Raw genomic sequence first — 21,351 nt, 5'->3', positions numbered from 1 at the left:
GAAAAGATCACCTGAGATGTGAAAGGAATTGAGAATAAATGCATTCGTCGACTGACGTTACCAAATGATTCAATCAGAAAATGAAGCGATTCACAGTGACTGACATCTGAACTTCTGCTTTATCAAAGATGCTGAGAAACAATGTGTAGTGTATAGAACAAGTATGTTATGCTTTTAACAGAACTTAAGCATAGATCACATACTGGAATACATTCTTTTTGCAGCTGGTGAGTGTTACTGGAATGTGGTTATGCATTATTAAAAGTCTTGGGGATGATGGTGTCCTCCGGTGCATTGTGGTGGATTCCAGATAGGTTTCCACTGAGTCTGTTCTTCACGGTCACATGGGGTGTGTATTGTCCTGAGCGGCGGGCTGTAAGGAGTGGTCCAGGGCAGCGGCGGGGTCGCCCTGGGTGACGGCGAGGGTGGCCTGCTCCGGCAGCAGGCTGGGGTCTGTCAGGATGGCCGTGGTGGTGCTCAGGAGACGGAGTGAACTCAGAACCACTGAGGGGACAAAAACAGATTATAAGATAATGTGAAGGTACAATGGGAAACATACGGAGTGATACTAGAATATCTGCATTGAGGAACTAGTTGTTGTGCTGGACTCACTGGGTCTCAGGGCAGGCAGGGAGCAGTGCTGGTCCAGCCAGGACAGAGTGGATCGACACAGGTCCTCCACACTGGCAGTGGACACCATTGCATTATAGGACTCAAACAGCGGCTCGATGATGATACTGAACTGACGCTGAGTTGAGGAAAGAAGTCATTCAAATGTGACACATTAGAGTTGTTGTTTTGAATTTGCTGGGGATTATTTTCAGCTGGGGATTAAGGGCGGTGTATGTGATCGACTCAAAACAAGGTAATGAAGGAACCAGTCCACAGAGGAATAAGATATACAGTATCAGGCTTTGGCTGCACAGACTTGTTAGTAAGATCAATGTATTGTTGGTTTTGGTCTTGTTCACGATAACAGTATATATAATATCATCAGACTAATTCTTTAATGGTTATTTCAGTCTTAACACTGCAGAGTGGCTCATTGTTTTGGAAGCAACACTAAACTAGTAGTTGACAAAAAAGTAAATTGTCATTGTTTAATAACACTATCTGTGGAGAGGTCAAATAAAGGGTAAAAGCTGCTATCTTGACTCTGTGTAAAGAGAAAAGATCATCTTGGCAAACTTTATGATTTGAATTCATCATATCAGCAGTTGGATAAATGCACAATCTCTCGAGGCGCCATATAAAATACCTTAATATTCATGGAAAGAAAACACCCTCAAGGTGTTTCTCTGCGACACACAAAGATGTGATCTTATCTTGCCTGCTAGATAAGAGCAGCAGTAACGGATTGGGTGATCATTAAGGAATGAGTTATGGATTAATATTACTTTTTTTATGCAACTGGCATTTGCAACACACAGGCATTTATTGTATCTGCCTGATTACACTGAGACGGCCCAGATGAATAATGAGCATTGTATGACTTAAAACGGAGAATTCATAAGGAGTTAGGAAAACATAACTGCGGTGTTAAGAGAATCTGACTGCACTTACACTAGGCTCCGTAATTATGATGCGACGGCGGCGGATGTTATTGACGAGGGACTGCCGTGTTGAAACTACAATATTCCGAAGATGCGACTTGTCACACTCTACAGTCAACATAAAGGATTATTTTGGAACTGAAATTAAAAAAAGACACAAAAGTTTATGTGATAAATATTGAGTTAATTGTTTGAGTTACTGTATGTGGATATAAGTGTATAGGTTACTTCTTCCTACTCCTTTTAGGCTAATATTTACTTATCTTAATTATTTGTTAATTGACAATTTGCTTTATATTTACCGTTCATTTTTTAATTTTATTAAATCTTATTTTTTTACTTATTTGTTACATGTTTGAAATAAATAAAAATAAAGTGAAACTACATGGTTGTCACTGTCTACTCATCTCTACTCATATTTATCAACATGAATCCTAATTAGTAGCCTATATGACCGTATGAAAATAATTGTAAAATCTATGCAAGGTAGGATCGTTTGTTTTGGTGCGACGCTTTAAATGTTGCGGCCGCAAGGAAATGTGGGATGTTACTATCTCTTTTCCTTTGGTAAAAGATGGTCCAGTGTGTCCTCTGCTAAAGGAGCTAATAAAGGAAGCACCTTTTCTTAGCATTTAGGGAATTCGACCAGCTCTTGTCATTCCTGCAGCTGGGATACTTCCGGGTCATTTCACTCAGTTAGGAACCTTTATAAGCAAAAAAGACTACTAATCTGTACCCCAGGTTTTGGTCACCTACCATTTGTACTGCATCAAAGTAAAAGCTCCATTTCCCTGTTAAACAGTGTCCTTCCAGATTGGCATAATGCTCGGTGTAATTAGTTCATTTGGATGCAAAGAAAAAGGTTTAGGGAGCAAAACAAAATTTGATATTCCTCCAAAGTATATATTGGTACATTTAGTACTCAACACTGGATTTATATTCTAGTCACATTTTTTATGCAGAGTAAATACGTTTTTCTAAGTTGTGTTTGTGGCTGTGTGATGTTTTTAATTAACCTCTGGCAGCCTGATTTACATTCATAAGGATACGATCCAGAACTTCCAGTTCCGCAGCGTCTGGGCCTGGACGTACTCCCGGAACTTCTGCCTCATGTGGTCAAAGCGCTGCCGTGTGATGGGCACGCCGGTGGCTGGGAGCTGCTGCTGGCACGCGCTGCATGAGGATGAAGAGACATGCCGAGTCAGCAAAGCAGTGCAGTGCATCTTCGTGTCAGCAGAGAAAGACCAATATGTGACATTAAAGGAAAGGTTCACAATTTTTCAAGTCTTTCTTAAATCAATAGTTAGGTGCCCATATGAACATTGAAACAGTTTTTGCTTGCTGTAAACATTCCTACTATTCATACTGGCCATTAAGAGAGCAGGGATTTCACGAGAACTGATACTTCGGTACCAAGTGGATGCCAAAATTCTGAAAACGTGACGATACTTGTTTTTTCTACTGTACCATAGGTACCGCCAAGGTACTTACTTATCATTATCCCAGGGACAATAGAAAATGTGTTTGGGACGCAATAAACTCACTATCGACATGACAAAGGGATGCCCCCCAATTCTTTCCCTGATAATGCTACATACAGTGCTCTAAGGATGACATATTTTTGTAGGCCAACCCAGAAGTTAGAATCGCCCTGGGTTCCCTCAACAAAAAGCCAATGGGATTTTTCCATTGGGTTTTGGATTATTGCAGAAAATAAGCTCTGTGGCAAACAAACGTTTATGATACTTACACGTTTTGTTCTGTAAAATAATCTTAACAAATGAACACCACTTTTATGGAAAAACTGACATGGCCATTTTCAAAGGGGTCCCTTGACCTCTGACCTCAAGATATGTGAATGAAAATGGGTTCTATGGGTACCCACGAGTCTCCCCTTTACAGACATGCCCACTTTATGATAATCACATGCAGTTTGGGGCAAGTCATAGTCAAGTCAATACACTGACACACTGACAGCTGTTGAGCCTGTTGGGCTTGAGTTTGGCATGTTATGTGAGGGTTTCTGGACAATATTTGTTTTGATTTTCCATGCCTGCACACATTACACATAAACACACACACTACGGAAGTGGCTAAGAGTCTCACTTGATGGCAGAGTTCAGGAGCTGGATCTCCTCTCTGAGTCTCTGAGCCTCGTCGTGCAGCTGAGCTCTCTCCTGCTGCATCTTACTGATGTACTCGGCAGTCTTCTGCAGCGTGGTGGCTTTGCTGATCTGTGCCAGCAGACAGAGGGATTACCACATGTCAGCAATACACCACAATTATTCAATATTATTACCGTGGATGGGTCCTTAGCTGCATTTACATCTAATATAGTTTTTCCAGTTAAACTGTGCATCACCTCAAGTGCTCTTTGGTGACACTCAGCACATCTATCTCTAAAGCAGCTGCACGTCTTTTCACAGTACCTTTATGCTTGGCTGAGAGCTGAGCGTTGTCACAAGGTTATGTAACGTGTCAAAACCCAGTTTGATGTTGAAGCGCCTCTTCTGCTCAGCCGAGATGTGAGTTATCCTCCTGGTCTCTGTTTGCTGCAGATAAAATATGCAGTGTAGAAATATGCACATCACACTTCACACCCAGATTGACACGCCGGGTCGACAATCAGGTTCCTGTTCACTTATTTAGCACTTATTTAGCAAATACATGATTATATTTATATAAAAACATATTCAATTCCATGCTGTGCTATATGAAGACATAGATATGTAGATTAAATGAGACAGTGTGTCCTACCTTACTTGATTCTATCTTTCCGTGGCCTGAGAAACATGAGTGTGGGGACTCGGGGTTGGAGGCTTTATCTAAAGGGTTTGGTGGTGACGTTTGGCCTGGATGTCCTGGGAAATGAACTAAAAGAAAGACAGATAACAGCTATTCATTATATTTGTAGGGAAATTAGATGACTCAGAGAGGAGATCCAGCTCCTGAACTCTGCCATCAAGTGAGACTCTTAGCCACGCTTGACTTCCATAGTGTGTGTGTTTATGTGTAATATGTGCAGGCATGGGAAATTAACACAAAACAATGACAAATATTGTCCGGAAACCCTCACAGGTACTGCATTTAGCATAACAAATATGCTCATGTCATAACATGGCAAACTGCAGCCGACCAGGCAACAACAGCTGTCAGTGTGTCAGTGTGCTGACTTGATTATGACTTTTTTTCACTTAAAGTTATGACTTTATTCTCGTAATATTACGACTTTTTTTTCTTGTAATATTATGACTTTATTCTCGAAATCTCAGATTTTTTTCCCCCTCAATGTGACCCTAATACTCCGTCGTACTCCTGTAGCAAGGGTAGTTGTTGAAACTATTTTGGGGTATAAAAACACACCCAGTTATGTGTTGCACATGAGTTTTCATATTCTCTTTCACCTCTGTTGTTGCTACATGCACACACATGTAGTGGGGTATAATGGTCAACTTAGCAGCATGTCCTTTAATGTTAACATTACCAGATGCTAAGTGTTATGAAGCATTGAGGGCTTACCTGTCAGGCTGCTCCTGTCCGTGCCGTAGAGCTGGACCGGAGACAGTTTCTCAGTCTTGGGAATGAGGAGGGTCGTGCCGGTGTGCGTGGAGCCGTGGCTGAGCAGGGCAGACACCGCCGAGCCTCTGGAGGTGCTGGCGTGGGGTCCGCTGTGACCCAGAGTGGCGCTCTGGCTGTGCATAGGTGTCAACACTGGGATGCCTGCAGGCCAACCGGCTCCGTGCTGCAGCTGAGACGAAGCTCCTCCAACATGCGCGGTGCTGCTTGACTGAAAAACAACACACAATCTCTACTTAGAGGAGCCTTGTTATAAATAGTTTTTTTCCTAAAGATAATATTAGACAAGTTAACCATACATTATACTATACTATACCATATTATAGAGTATAAATAAAAGAAAAAGCACCGGTCCAAGAAATAGTTAGTCACACAAATCCCTGTGTTTGTACCACACAAATTTCATTTGTTGTACAAGCCAGTTATCAACCCAAATGAACACTGCTCTTGTGATACTAACGGGCAGACTCACCGAGGAGCTGGGAGATGATGACCTCTGACCTTTGGCTGTCACTAGAGTAGTATCAAATCCTAGTGATGGCTTCCCTGAAAGCACAAAAAACAATAGTTATTTCATTTTTTCTCACAAACGTGACCCCATTCATTGTTTTTCAGATAACTAACTGTTGTTACAGATGGAACAAGGGACAGAAGTGACTCACGTTCGCGGGCGCTGGAGGAGAGCAGCTTAGCCAGGCAGCTGGCTGGTGTGGGTGCAGTGAGCGGGGGCCCAGATGGAGCCACAGAGGGACCAACTGTCCTCGCTCCTCCAGTCTTTTGCTTGTGCTTTCCTCTGACCCCCGCGATGACCACCTGCTCCGGGACCGAGAAGCAGTGGGCCGCGGTGACAGAGGGCAGCGACGCGTGGACCGGGTCAGACACGGCGGACGGGTAACTGAGAGAGTGGCAGGTAGTCTGGGGGTATGTGTCCCCGGTGTGAGAGTAGCCGTGAGCCTGGTGCACGGAGCCCTGGGCCCCCACGGTGGAGGCGGTGTGAGTGATGACGGTGGGGGTCACGCTGGTCGTCGTGTAGTAACCGAACTTGTGGCACGGCAGCGAGTACAGGAAGGGGATACTTGAACAGGCCGGCTGCTCGATGCTGGTGGTGAACGCTATAGAAACAGGTGGATCATTGTAAGACTGATGTCCGTAGGGCATGGCGCCTGATATGATGCTAGACGTGTGGTATGCACCGCAGTCCTGGCTCGGCCTGGTCTGGTCTGGCCGGGTATTGGATGAGGACGGCAAATTGTCAGATGACAGATTGGGCTGGAAAAGAAAGATTCAAGTCATTTTACAGATGAAACAATAGCACTATTAGTTGGTAAGGAAGTATTTCTGCAGCGATACATGTGACAAGCAGGAGGAGCTGTTTACAGCAGCAGTACCTGAGCCAGCTGGGTGTCGATAAGGAGCTGAGGAGCTGTTACCACGGGGGAGGGAAGAGGAGCAAACGCTGTGCTGGGTGAGCTCTCAAAATAGCCACAGTCAGCAAAACCAGTCTGCTCAGTGGGCTGGCCCCGGTAGTTCATAAAGATATCTGAGAAAAGCACACACACACACATACACACACACACACTGTTCATCAGACTGTCAGGTGTAAACAAACACTGATACTGCTGGAAAGAAAGAAATTGTTTCATAAAATTGCCCAAAATATCTGAATGATGGTATGAAAACGAGGAATCTTGGTAGGAGTTTGAGCCAAACCAATGAGAAAGTTTGCTACGGCTGGTGGGCGGTGCTTGGTATTTCCTCAACTGATCTCAACATGGCTGCCAGGTCACAAACGTTCTCATTTTACAGCTAAACAGTACACTACAAGATGTTTCTGAAAACATGTTACGGGGGAAATAGGCATTACAGTAACAGAATATTGAGTCATATTTGATCAGCGCTGCCTAGTTTGACCGTTTGATCGGAGTTTGCGAGTGATTGACAGCTGCTCAGAGACGGCAAGACTCCAGCTTGGCTCTGATTGGTTGTTTTCCTCTTCTTGAAATCTTGCAGGTTTTTTTTTCAGATTACCTGTCTCATGCAATACTGTCAGGATATAGTTTAGCGTTTTATAGAAATAACTTCTTTTAATCATATTTTCTCAAATATTGCCTACTGCTGCTTTAATGGAAAATAAAAAACACTTGATAAAATAAGACAAAAATAAAAATAAGAAGAAATAGAATACATAGAATGCATAATAAAAGATGGAAAATAAAACCCACTGAATAATAACAATAATATTAAAATCAGTACCCATATTTGCAGCATGCACATATACATCTATAAACACTGCAGCAGCATCAGAAGGTCTCCATTCTCTTCTACTCGGTTCTTGTCTTTTCAACATCAGTGCTGGAGATTTGAATTTTTAAGGCAAAAACTATTTTGCCTTAAAAATGCTTTAGAAGGACTCCAACGACTCCGATTGTTATTTTTTTGCCACCTCAAATTACGTGACACCACACGCACAACATGCTTTCATTCTTTAACAGATGTGGCTGAAAGTAGCCTGTAATTATTACTGCAGTCAGGCTGCACTTTGATATCACATTCCAGACATTCAAACAACAAAACAGGAAATAAAAGCACCGAGCCAAAACATCACACAGCGAGTCAACATCCAAAATGCAGTGAAGCCCTCTGCGTGCGGTGGTCATTCAAGGTATGTGCTTCCTATCTGCCAAGTCACATATTTTTGGAGCCGTGCCGGCGACTGACTGTGCTCCAGCTGCCATCTGTGATTAAAACAGTTTCTTCACATCTGACGGCACCGAATTCAAACCAGGATATTGTCCAGTTGAGGAAACAAATATCAACTTGCTTCAGTCAATTGATTTCAGCTTATTGGAGCTATCATGAACACACACACAGTATTTGCAATCCAGCATGACACAAGCTCTGTAGACACAAGGTGACAAAAGTGTGGCACAATCTGAAAATACATACCAGTGTGTTTGTTCTCATCTCAGTAAAGAGAAACTACTGGCCTGCCTCAGAAAGTTACTGATCTGTATTTCCATGTAAGAGAAGCGCTCGGCATAGATTAAACTGAATCGCTCTGACAGACACTCACTAGCTCTCTGGATCTTGTGACCAAAAGAGAGGCAGACAGCTGATCCCTGAGGACGCTGCCAACGCTGTGAGAACACAAACACACACACACATGCACACATGCACACGCACACATTACAGCAGAGGGCAGCAGGTTGTCTGTGGGTTACAATGACTGACTTGTAGCCACGGGGCTGCTGGATTGCCGTACTGAAAGCAAAACAAAGGCCCAAACAACCGCAGCCATTGTGCCCCTGAGCAAGGAACTAAACCCTGACCTGCTCTTCAGCTCGATGTCTCGCTGCAGGCTAGCTGCTGTTTGGCGAGCAGCCCTGGGTGTAAAACTTTATCCACCTCTCACTCTCTAAGGGACGTATCATTGTCAAATAATAATTTATAAAAAGGTCTCAGGAGTCAGTGATTAGAGAATGAATTATGTCACACCAAAACATTTGGTCCAATTCTCTTTAAACCTGCATTAACAGATGTTCTGGCCACTTGGGGGCAGCAGAAACGAGCTTTAAACACAACACTGACATGGGGTCACCTTTTAAAGGTTTCCTGTGAAGGTTTTTGATCTTCTTGGTTATTTGCAACCAGAAGTGACATGAGAGGGTGGAGCTAAGTACAACCAAACGCTGATTAAGACATTTTCAGGCGACCAAAATGTTACAATTAACTTTCATGAACTGAAAACACACCGTGAAAGGGTTAACGTTCTACGACGAAAACACGGACAACTCCCAGACTGAACAACGCCGTGGTAGCAACCTGTCAATCACAAGGTAGCCTCATAATTACTTGCAGGAGCATGTATATGCATCTATTGTTAAATCTCAGACAAACAATGTCAAACTTCAAAATGAAGCAACTTGCACTATCTTCTTAGCTAACCATCAGAACTATCTTCTTCTCGACTTTGACCAGAAGTCATCAAGACGCTCCCACCATCTCCATCCCTTTATTTTCCCCGGCCTCATATCTGGTGCCAGAGCCGTGGGTCGAGGTTAAATACATCCTCTTCCACTTCCCCATTCTCTCGGCTCAACCCTGCCTTTGACCCCTCTTTAACCTCTGAGGAACAATACTGCAGACACAGCACAGAAACAAAGGAGTGTCACTTTGACGCATCAACAACACACCAAATACGTAATGTAACAACATTTCTGCATTAATCAATTGAATCTTAAATAAAGATGTAAAGACTAGGGCTGTCAATCAATTAAAACAGTTAATCACAATTAATCGCACATTTCTTATCTGTTCAAAATGTACCTTAAAGGGAGATTTGTCAAGTTTTTAATACTCTTAGAGCTCAGCTGCACGACGAGGCTCAGAGAGGAGATCCAGCTCCTGAACTCTGCCATCAAGTGATACTCTTAGCCACGCTCGACTTCCGTAGTGAGTGTGTTTATGTGTAATGTGTGCAGGCATGGGAAACAATGACAAATATTGTCCAGAAACCCTCACAGGTACTGCATTTAGCATAACAAATATGCTCAAATCATAACATGACAAACTGCAGTCCAACAGGCAACAACATCTGTCAGTGTGTCAGTGTGCTGACTTGACTATGACTTGCCCCAAACTGCATGTGATTATCATAAAGTGGGCATGTCTGTGAAGGGGAGACTCGTGGGTACCCATAGAACCCATTTCATCATTCACATATGAGCTAGTATGACATGATTGGTATCAATGGATTCCTTAGGTTTTCTAGTTTCATATGATACCAGTATCTTCACCGTAGCCTTAAAATTGAGCCTGGTACAACCTCTGAAATTGACTCTGGTACCTACGTCTTCTATCTACTACCAAATCTATTTGTTTGCACTAAGTCAAGCACACATGTACCACACTGTCATTGAATAACTGTAATATTAACTATACTGGACAAAATCAACTGTTGAAATTTGATACTCAAGTGAAGCAAAATCAATGCAGGATATTGATCTGCTGCAGTTCCAAGATAAAATGTGAAGATCCCACTGGCAGACAGACAGACAGACAGACAGACGGATGGACGGGTAGAGAGTACCTGGTATATCCATGAAATCATCCAGGTTGGGCTGCAGTGGAGTCAGGCCTGGCTGGATTATATCAGCATTGCTCGTGTACGCTGAGGAGGAAGAGAACATGATGTCAGACATGAGACAGAAATGTGAGCGAGTGTAGCTGTTAATGTGTCTGCCTTATTGTGTGCTCTCTGTCATCACAGGGAATTTCCTTATTTGTAGGGTGGGTTCCTTTTGGCTGACTTGCTGACCCATGTGACCCATCAGCCGCGACAAGTGATAAAACTGTGTTTTTCCATCATGTTAAAGTAGTACATCAACAATTAAGGAAATTAACTTACTGGCTTTCTTGCCGAGAGTTAGATGAGAAGATCGATACCACACTCATGTTTGAAAGTGGTATCGATCTTCTCATCTAACTCTCAGCAAGAAAGCAAATAAGCTTATTTCTCGAAAAAACAATTTAATTTAGCAGGGCTGTCAAAGTTAACCCGATAATAACGCGTATTTGTTTTAACGCCACTAATTTCATTAACGCATTAGATCTTTCAGAGGTTGGTTCAGAGGCTCAGTGTTAAGTGTGCTCAGTGATGGCAAACTTGTGTTAAATTTTGGCAAGGAAAAGCTGTCATAGCCATTTTCAAAGGGTCCCTTGACCTCTGACCTCAAGATATGTGAATGAAAACGGGTTCTATGGTTACCCACGAGTCTCCCCTAAAATCCTTAAATCTGATTGGTGCTTGAATGTATGTTACATCCATAGAAATAGAATAGGAGTAGAACGGACATTCCCATTCAAATCAATGTTTACTCTGTCCTTTAGGCTCCTGTTCATGGTAGAGATGGTATAAAGCTACTGGGTTTCATGAGTTATTTGAGAAAATTATAAATGCACAATGAAAATGAAGACATGTTTTAATCTTGTCATGCAGCTCACAGACCAGTGCAAAGTCACAGCTGAAAGTCACTCTGACTACTCACTGTCGTGTCGGTCGCTGGCCCAGGGGCACGGCTTCTGCGTCATGGTGAACAGGGTGTCGGAGATGTCGGACAGGAGGCAGTCCAGGTCAAACATGTGGACCTCCGTCGGCTCAGCCTCAGGCTCCTGGTGGTACATCTGATTGGACCATTTCTCCAGCTTGGCCTGGCAGATCTGACCCTAACAGAGCACATCAGCCATGAGATCAAGTCAGTCCCTTATCTATCCATTAGAGGGCTCCCTACAAATAGGACTGAAGAGGCAAAGAGATGCACTGATGGAGTTTGGATCTCCCCCACCTGTATGTGTCCAGCATTTGGTGTTGTATGGAAAGTGTGAGAAACACATACAGTACATAATATGATTAGATACTCATTCAATAAGTTGTTAGTTGTGAAAAACCCTTCAAAATATGACAGAGCCATCTCATTAAAACACAATTTAGATCCATTTAGACACACAAAAAAAAATATATAGCAGCTGCATGTCCTCTATTTTCTAGACCAAACCACTTCTTAAATCCAGTAAAACACTCACAGAAAATGAAGCTGGTCCTTTTCCCCTCTGTGTGAGCTGCTCTGCTTCACCCTCTCCTTGTCTTTACCCTCGACTCCTAAGTCCGACGCCACATTTATAGGGAAGCCCAGATCGAGCCGGAAACCGTTTTGATTACGTCCGAGCACACGACATCCCCTGATAATTTATTCATTTACCTTTCGATTTGTTTTCTTTGAGGGAGAGTAGAAGTGTGAGCGAGTGGAAATGAAGTAAGATTGTCCTGTGCATATTCATGTGTGTGTGTGTGTGTGTGCGGCGCATGATGAAAAAGCACTTTTGACATATTGTTCAAAAACACTAGCCTCTTACAGGTTATCATTATGTTGGCTTTGTTCATTTCTTTATTTTGATGTCTCACCGTTTCAATAAGAGCAGCAGCCTTTTGTCCCTGACCTAATTCCGCGCTCACGTGCGAACAAACAGGAAGACCTGAGGCCCCTGCCAACACAAACTACTGCTGCCACGGTAAAAGAAGAAAATAATATGCATGCATATGTCCATCACTTCCGATGGGGATTATTTACATTTTTTTAGGTGTTTCCTGCAAACAAGATGGTACATCACATTAAATTTATCTTGTGTGAAATGAGTGAAGATAAGCAGAGATGCAATATATGCAGAAATTAGATAATAGAGATTAGATGAAACTAAGCGGAAATTAGATTGTTTATGCCAAACACCTCTTCCTTTTATCTCAAGTCAAGCTATTTCTTTTCACACAGCAGGGCTGTCAATCGATGAAAATATTTAATCGTGATTAATCGCATGATTCTCCATAGTTAATCGCAATTATTCACACATTTTTTTATCTGTTCAAAATATACCTTAAAGGGAGATTTGTCATTATCAACGTGGGAGTGGGCAAATATGCTTGCTTTATGCAAATGTATGTATATAATTATTATTGGAAATCAATGAACAACACAAAACAATGACAGATATTGTCCAGAAACCCTCACAGGTACTGCATTTAGCGTAAAGAAAATATGCTCAAATCATAACATGGCAAACTGCAGCCCAACAGGCAACAACAGCTGTCAGTGTGTCAGTGTGCTGACTTGACTATGACTTGCCCAAAACTGCACGATTATCATAAAGTGGGCATGTCTGTAAAGGGGAGACTTGTGGGTACCCATAGAACCCATTTACATTCACATATCTTGAGGTCAGAGGTCAAGGGACCCCTTTGATAATGGTCATTTTATCGCGTTAACTTCCACAGCCCTTGTTATTATGTGTACATATTACTTTATTTGTTATGGTTTAGGAGGTTGTTGTAGTCATATAGAAAAAACATGATTGAAAAAAAAAAGAAAAGGAAATGAACAGTAGCAATCGGCATAGTCCTAATAAATCCAGACATTTAATCTGACCAGTCTAAAGCTGACTTTTAGTAAGCGTTAAAATAATGATCGTATTGCTGCAAATCATTGGCAGAAAGCTCTGAACTAATCATAACAGTGTTACAGAACACATTATAGTTATTTAGGCTATTACTACGGAACATTTTGATTGGAATATTTGCATTATGGTGAGTGAAGTGATTCATAATGGGGTAATGACTCAATATGCTTGTTTTATTGGTTGCAAATGGTCCCCATCTGAAGACACTTCTTAATGATGCAGCACAATTTAATAATTTATAGCAAATTATTTCGCCGACCCGACAAACAGAGTGCCCCGGACACCACTTTGAGAACCACTGGGTTGTACAGTCCACTCCCTCCTGTTGAAACACAGCTTACCTGTTATTGCCTTTATTTATGACTTGATTTGGTAACTTGGCAGGACTTTGTTTCTCTATGTTTTAATACGAGGACTGACAGTATGTCATTTGAGTCGGTCTAGAAATATGACGCCCTGCGCAAATCAGATTGTTAAAGATTTGAGGAGGAGAATGGAGCTGAGGCTAAAACAATATAGTCTATTTAATTTCACATCGGGGAGCTACATTTGAGACCTGAAACCTGTTTTAAAGTATATGAAATAAACACTAACATTACAAAAACAACTCCAGGGTTTTACTGAGGTGTTTTTCCCCCACACTGTAATCTGTTGAGATAACACTTTGGGAACACGGAGCATAAAAACCTGGTTTAGTGATCTTTGACCAGCTAACTTCGCGCTGATATGAGCCCTTTGAAATGCCGCACAATACAACAACAGTTTAGGCCTCAGACACAGACAGACAGACAGATGCTGTCTTTGACCTGAGTTAATACCTTCCAATGACACAGATGTGAATAAAAACAGAAGGCTGATGATGCCAAAGGTGACCGAGGCAGTAGTGTGATGAGAGCGAGGGCACATGTCACATTCTCATGTGAATACTATCATGAATGAGGTGCTTCCCAAGGGTCCCTCCCTCTCTCCGCCTCCCTCCCACCTCTCCTGTTTTCTTCCCGATCTCTTGTTTGTTTGTGCCGCGGTGACGTCACCGTCACACTCGTTGCCCCTCAGACGCTCAACTTTCACAAAGCGCCGCTGGAAATAGGTCAGATTTGATTAAATGACATTAAATTCTGCAGCTTTCACTTGAATAAAGATAAAGCCCTGAGGGGGTGTGAGAGGTTTTGTCGCTGCTGGAAATCAATATGTGTCAATTGCCTACAAATGCCGGGCCATGACGCAAGTTGTTTTGCACGTTTTCTTTTGTTTTTTTTCATCCTCTCTAGTCAACAGAGGGAGGCTAAATCCACATGCTATAAATAGCCGCTGAGAGGACGTTGATGATCATATGTTGAGCTGCAACTGCATTCAGAAGTAAACAATGCCAGCGGGTCAACAACACACACACTGAAGCCAGCTGTTCAGGGGTCAATATTAGGGCTGTCAATCGATTAAAATATTTAATCGCGATTAATCGCAAATTAATAAAAAATTGTATCTGTTCAAAATGCACATTAAAGGGAGATTTGTCAAGTATTTAATACTCTTATCAACATGGGAGTGGGCAAATATGCTGTTTTATGCAAATGTATGTATATAATTATTATTGGAAATCAATGAACAACACAAAACAATGACAGATATTGTCCAGAAACCCTCACAGGTACTGCATTTAGCGTAAAGAAAATATGCTCAAATCATAACATGGCAAACTGCAGCCCAACAGGCAACAACAGCTGTCAGTGTGTCAGTGTGCTGACTTGACTATGACTTGCCCCAAACTGCATGTGATTATCATAAAGTGGGCATGTCTGTAAAGGGGAGACTCGTGGGTACCCATAGAAAACCATTTTCACATATCTTGAGGTCAGAGGTCAAGGGACCCCTTTGAAAATGGCCATGCCAGTTTTTCTTCACCAGAATTTAACGTAAGTTTGGAGCATTATTTAACCTCCTTCGTGACAAGCTAGTGTGACATGGTTGTTACCAACGGATTCATTAGGTTTTTCTAGTTTCATATGATGGCAGCATCTTCACTAGCTTTAAAAGTAAGTAGCTTTATTAGCGAGTTAACTTTGACAACCCTACCAAAATACATTTTTGTCTACATTAGTGTTGTTCCAAAACTTACAGAAAGAGATAGAATAACATTAAAGCAGGACTTTGTCATACCTCTTGTAGCATCGATAGAATATCATCCTTCTTGTTCTGAAGCTGCAAAAGAAAAGAAGAGAAGAGTGGGTAGTTTGATTTAGTAATAAACTACAGCCATGCCAGTGGCAGGTATAGGCCTACTATTTACCATGTTCACCATCTTAGTTAACATTTTCTAATTAGCAATAAACACAAAGTATAGTTGAGGCTGATGGGAATGTCATTAGTTTTGCAGGTATTTGGTCATAAACTCAAGTACTGGACATTATTACAATTTTGACCTCAGGGTGGTGATCAAAATCACCAATAATTCATCACGAGGGGAATGTGAATGTCAGTAACAAATGCTATGGAAAGCTATCCAATATTTGTTGAGACTTTTCTCTTAAAACCATAAATGTGAACTTCATGATGGCGTTAGAGGAATTTTCCAGCTCGTTCTCATTCCCAGGGCGTCAAATACCGAGGCTTTGTCACACCCATCGGCATTCGATACCGCCACACAAGACACCCTTTAGTGCAGGTATGAAAGGCACCGGGCGTTCCATTAGCTATAATGTAAACCCATCCACAGCAACAGTAAACGCACAGCCTAAACCTAAAGTAACATCAAGCGGCGTGACAAAGCACCAGTATGTGACGAGCTGAGATGAGAACGTGTTGCGTGTTTAGGCAACAAAACTAGGCTACTTTGCTAGGTTTAGGAAAAGAACGTGGATGGGTTAAAACATCTACAGAAGTGGCGTTATGTAACAAAAAAGTCAACATTGACTTCTGGTTTCACACAGGACACAAACAGCGGTCTCCTGGGTGACAGTCCGGTGTTTTTATACTACATCGCCTGTCCTGGCTCATGATTCCGTGGATTACATACGAATTGATTACGTGGGTTATATACAACTTATAGTGCATTACTTTTCATAGGTAAGCCATGCTGCTTACATGGTTAAAAATATTAAAAAGAGATGAAATATGTGTTCTGTAAAAAATGAGTGCTCACCCTCTTCTTATAGTAAATCCTCCACTTGTGATACTCCTTGATCACCACCTCAATCCTTCGCTTCCAGTAGCTGCCCTCTAATACAATCGCCTGTTGACAGGATGCAGAAACACCAAGCAGAAGATCCCAACCTCATCAGTGTACAATACATAAACATTCATGTTCTATTAACTGAATTTGGAATAATGTGTAGTTGAAAAAATAAGAAGCCAAGTTGTGCTTCAACAGCCCGGTTCGATAAAAAATACACAAATCACTCACTTCAGGCTTCCGATGTGCATCGGCCTCCGAGCCCTCCAGCGGTGTGACAAACCCACACACCGGGTTCTTCCTCTTCTCCACATCTAAACACAGCAGACACAGAGCAACACCATCAACACATTTCTAGCTGTTTCAACAGAACAAAAATGTCTTCATGTTCAACTCTTAATTTATGCTTAGTCACTTAGTTGTTCTTCACTTTTGATTTGAACAATTTATGTTGCATTTGACAGTAATGTCCATCTCCTTTAAAGGGATAGTTCGGGTGTTTTGAAATGGGGTTGTATGAGGTACTTCTCCATAGTCAGTGAATTACCTACAGTAGATGACGGTCGGTATGCCCCCAGTTTGGAGAAGCAGAAAAAAATGTATATCAGTTTAAGTGCTATATTTAGAATATTTCACCTCTTTACCTTGCAATCAGACAGCCCTTTCTGACAGGGAACTGAAGCCATTATATCCATCGATGCTCTCGCCAAAGCTACCAGACTCCATTGCAAAAACCTGTCATTTTACCTCGCAGAACACGGAGCTGCTGGTCTACCGCTGCCTCGATCCTCGTTAGTTTGTTTGTGTTATTGTGTGACTTTGGTGATTCTGAAATAACCAAAGTCACACAATAACACAAACAAACTAACTGATTGAGGCAGCGGCAGACCAGCAACTTCTGTGTTCTGCAAGGTAAAATTACAGTTTTTTTTTAATGGAGTCTGGTGGCTTTGGCGAGGGCATCGATAACGGTTTCGGTTCCCCTTCGGAAACAGACTGTATAGCTGTCTGATGGCAAGGTAAACCAGTAAAAATATTCTAAATATACCGTACGTTAAACAGATTTTTTTAGGTGAGCCTTTCTTTTAGGTGGCTAAAACATGTTTTGCTGTCGGCCCCGTCCACAGCAGTGCATTGCTTTGCTTCTGTCCGGTAACTCCTGTCTGATTCTCCAAACTGCGGGCCGACTGTCATCTACTGTAGGTAAAACACTGATTATGTATAAGTACCTCATACAACCCCACTTCAAAACACCTGAACTATCCCTTTAATAGTGTAGAGGGGTTAAAGATCATGTAGGCAGCAGAGAGAGGAGGTGAAGAGTGGTGGACTCACACTGAATGTACCAAGCTCTCCAGATGGCATTGTTCAGACGGATCTTATCTCTCCACAGCAACCGCAGACCCTTAAAAGACTTCCACTTAGGAGAGACTATCTTACCGCTGCAAACAAAACACACAATCAATAAAAATATGATTTGTTTATGGAAAATGGGCAATGTTCACTGCTTCCGTTAAAAACAATGAAAGAGGGACACTTGCTGAAATGACTCTTTATGATACTCTTTAGAAGAAACAGTGGAAAATCTTCAGTAGCCTCTCCGCCTCACCCCTGTTAGAAACCTGTCCTGATTTTGACTAATAGTGCCCAATCAGCTTATTCACCAGCACACCGTGAGACTGTTTGCTCTTTTTCTCCGTGTGCCTCAGCCTGCTGAGTGCTGAGAAGAGGCCTCCTAATGTGAGGTGCTCATGGAGTTGCTAGGAAGCCTGCATGGGGAATCATTTTCAACATGCTTTTAATGGAGTGACAACCAAAACAGCAGAGACAGCATATTCCTGAGAACAACTATTAGGAGGAGAACCATTTAACACCAGGCAGCCGGGTTAATGAAAAATAGTGTGCAGCAGAGCAGAGACAAATGCTGTCTCCTTGCTACAACATAATACTGTATATACTTTATATATAGCACCTAACATATAGAAAAAAAGCAGCGTACAGAGTAGACTTTATCTTTTAAGTTGTTCATGTCCTTTAATCTTCATAAAAAATGTAAGTATTGTGGTCTGTTTTGCTGGTAACCTTCCCTGGCTCAGGTTTTATTGTGAAACTATCATCAAACTATAAAAAATACCAAATTGGCACACAGTCACCGGAGGAAAACTGTCTTCTTTAGGCCAAAGGTTGATGGCAACTGTTTTGAACAAGTTGTTAAAACAGGATTAAAGTTATATTTTCTCAAGAACACTTTAAAGGTCTTATTGATCAAATTTGTATGTAGACGAATAGTTTAAAAAAAATAATAATACATCCACAGAGTTTTAGAAAGTTGCAGAATAGTATGAAAGTATGGCTTTTCCTGAACAAAATTATTATGATTGTGAATTAATCATTTTAAAAGTTTTGTTGGGTCCAAAATGAATGTTTTGTTAAGAAAAAAAACAACGATAAATGACTGAGATTGATGGTCAGTGCCTGGCAACGACTTGTTGTGAAGTAAATGCAATAGAACGGGGAGGGAGAATGCGACATCTAGTGGCTAAACGTAGTAACAATGTTATCAATAGCACCTTTAAATCAGAAAAACAAACTCAATTCATAAATAAATAAAAAAAATAGGCAAAAACACTAAAATGCTCATTTGAATATTAGATCTCTCAATGTACAATGTCTGTTTGTAATAAATTAAAATAATGAAGACTAAATGGTGTCAGGATCGTCTCTCCTTTCCCTCAGTTACACTGTAATCTTTTCCAGTGCTGCCAACTAGAATCAAAGTCCAGTTTTCCAAGCGATTGCACAAGAGACAGCGAAATCCCTCTTCCAACACATCACAGCCCAACGTTAACTATCAGGTTTAAAAAGGAAACCTGTTGAACACTGAGATTTATGTGGAGTTCCTCCTGTAAGCTACACAGTGGGCAGTTTGTTGCTCATATAACATAACATTTTTATATTTTATTTATTATTTTAATTTATTTATAATAAATGATGAACTGCAGAGGGAGATCACTGGAGGGGGAAAGAAAGAAATGATAGCCTGCAGGTCAATATTTATAATTAATTTGTACTTTTTAATACTACAATATGAAAATTGTTGAATGGTTGTGCATGAGAGCACCAAATAAAGTATTTAAATGAAAATGAAGCTATTTTAAATAATTATTAATGATAGGTTTATATGAATTATAGGTGGGGAATATGCAAAATAGAAAGCAGCCCTCACTGCTCTGAGGTGGGTTAATGCTCCTGTCCCTGACTACAGCAGATAATAGTGACCCACCTGTAGGCCAGAGACATGCAGTCGAAGAGGCGGGTGAGTGTTGGGTCGATGCTCAGGCTCCCGGAGCTCAGTGGACCGAACCGGTACGTCTGACACCAGGTCCGGTTCTCCGTGTCGAAGTCCAGCCTCATGGAGCCGCCGCCGCTCTTCCTCCTGCGGGCAGCAGAGTCACTGTGAGGGGAAGACACCATGAAGTGTCCGCTGTGGATCACCTGGAAGGAGCCGGAGGCGGTGGAGGTGGACGGTCCGATACCGTATGAGGCCACCCGAACCGGTTCACCTCCCTCCGAGTCCGAGTCCGAGGACTCCTGGAGCTGCTGGTTCTGTCCGGCTGAACAAACTCTCCCTTTGGCCTCCATGGTGTTGACTGTCCGTCCGGCAAACTGTGAACTTTCTCCTCAACTGACTCCCTCCTCCTCCTCCTCCTCCTCCTCCTCCTCTTCCTCCTCCTCCTTCAGATACTCCAATATCTCCTGAGGCCTCTCATCTGTCCTCTCATCTGTCCACTGAGAGACAACTGTGTCCCTCAGCAGCACAGTTCTGGACAGTATGTGTGGACTGTTGTGAAAGAGAGCTCACTATCATTAAGTCAACTTCCTCTGGTGGTAAAGTCCTCCTCATCACTGAAGATGGTAATTATTAATAGACCAATCCTAACAGGAAATATCATTATTATTACTGTCTGAAATCCTGACTTTTTACTATATTATACTTCAGGTTGTAGGCCTACATTTTTTTTAGTATAGTATAAAAAATATTCTATCATATTCTAAATACATAGTAGGCTGGGATTAGATAGAACAGCGGCGGACTCCGGTTTTCTGAGGGCCAGGGGCGGGAAAAAAAGGGGGCACCAACTACACATGGTGGGGCATCAGCACGCAGAAAGGTTTCTAGCATGTAGGGCAGCCTGTACAGTACGGCATGATTGCTCAATTTTAAGGCCAACCTAGAGGGCACTTCATCATGCTTTCTCCACTGGAAGGGCACCTAATCACGTTTTCTCCACTGGAAGGGCACCTAATCATGCTTTCTCCACTGGAAGGGCACCTAATCATGCTTTCTCCACTGGAAGGGCACCTAATCATGCTTTCTCCACTGGAAGGGCACCTAATCACGTTTTCTCCACTGGAAGTGCACTCTAGAGGGCACTTCATCACGTTTTCTCTACTGGAAGTGTACTCTAGAGGGCACTTCATCATGCTTTCTCCACTGGAAGTGCACTCTAGAGGGCACTTCATCACATTTTCTCCACTGGAAGTGCACTCTAGAGGGCACTTCATCACATTTTCTCTACTGGAAGTGCACTCTAGAGGGCACTTCATCACATTTTCTCCACTGGAAGTGCACTCTAGAGGGCACTTCATCACATTTTCTCTACTGGAAGTGCACTCTAGAGGGCACTTCATCACGTTTTCTCCACTGGAAGTGCACTCTAGAGGGCACTTCATCACATTTTCTCCACTGGAAGTGCACCTAATCATGCTTTCTCCACTGGAAGGGCACCTAATCATGCTTTCTCCACTGGAAGGGCACCTAATCACGTTTTCTCCACTGGAAGTGCACTCTAGAGGGCACTTCATCACATTTTCTCTACTGGAAGTGCACTCTAGAGGGCACTTCATCACGTTTTCTCCACTGGAAGTGCACTCTAGAGGGCACTTCATCACATTTTCTCCACTGGAAGTGCACTCTAGAGGGCACTTCATCACATTTTCTCTACTGGAAGTGCACTCTAGAGGGCACTTCATCACATTTTCTCT

At 42.2% G+C, this 21,351-nt stretch overlaps 1 protein-coding gene across 2 annotated transcripts; it reads right to left on the bottom strand.

Moving 5' to 3' along the window:
• Window positions 1–100: 100 nt before the first annotated feature.
• Window positions 101–20,146, bottom strand: mlxipl (MLX interacting protein like). Of its 2 annotated transcripts, none has more exons than XR_012590452.1 (17): window positions 19,589–20,146; window positions 17,641–17,747; window positions 16,537–16,619; window positions 16,276–16,365; window positions 15,294–15,335; window positions 11,177–11,354; window positions 10,219–10,299; window positions 6,518–6,669; window positions 5,792–6,398; window positions 5,602–5,675; window positions 5,073–5,340; window positions 4,311–4,426; window positions 3,983–4,105; window positions 3,660–3,787; window positions 2,603–2,726; window positions 613–737; window positions 101–504 (listed from the first exon to the last, which is right to left on the bottom strand). XR_012590452.1 is itself a non-coding variant. In XM_074612077.1 (17 exons), exons 1-17 carry the CDS (start codon window positions 19,945–19,947, stop codon window positions 341–343), a joined length of 2,826 nt encoding a protein of 941 aa, XP_074468178.1. In that variant the 5' UTR covers window positions 19,948–20,144; the 3' UTR covers window positions 101–340. The 2 variants fall into 2 exon arrangements, 1 of the variants encoding a protein (XP_074468178.1); XM_074612077.1 differs by having other exon boundaries at window positions 613–742; window positions 19,589–20,144.
• Window positions 20,147–21,351: the final 1,205 nt, after the last annotated feature.

The sequence above is a fragment of the Sebastes fasciatus genome, chromosome 16 (assembly GCF_043250625.1).
Source record: "Sebastes fasciatus isolate fSebFas1 chromosome 16, fSebFas1.pri, whole genome shotgun sequence".
Classification (NCBI taxonomy): Eukaryota; Metazoa; Chordata; class Actinopteri; order Perciformes; family Sebastidae; genus Sebastes; species Sebastes fasciatus.
This window is presented reverse-complemented; position numbering and strand designations above follow the sequence as displayed.

Coding starts and splice junctions, on each gene's coding strand:
- mlxipl (XM_074612077.1), bottom strand. CDS start 19,947: ATGGAGGCCAAAGGGAGAGTTTGTTCAGCCGGACAGAACCAGCAGCTC. Junction 15,336..16,275: donor GGATTTACTATAAGAAGAGG/GTGAGCACTCAT, acceptor TTTCTTTTGCAG/CTTCAGAACAAGAAGGATGA. Junction 4,106..4,310: donor GAAAGATAGAATCAAGTAAG/GTAGGACACACT, acceptor TTTTATCTGCAG/CAAACAGAGACCAGGAGGAT.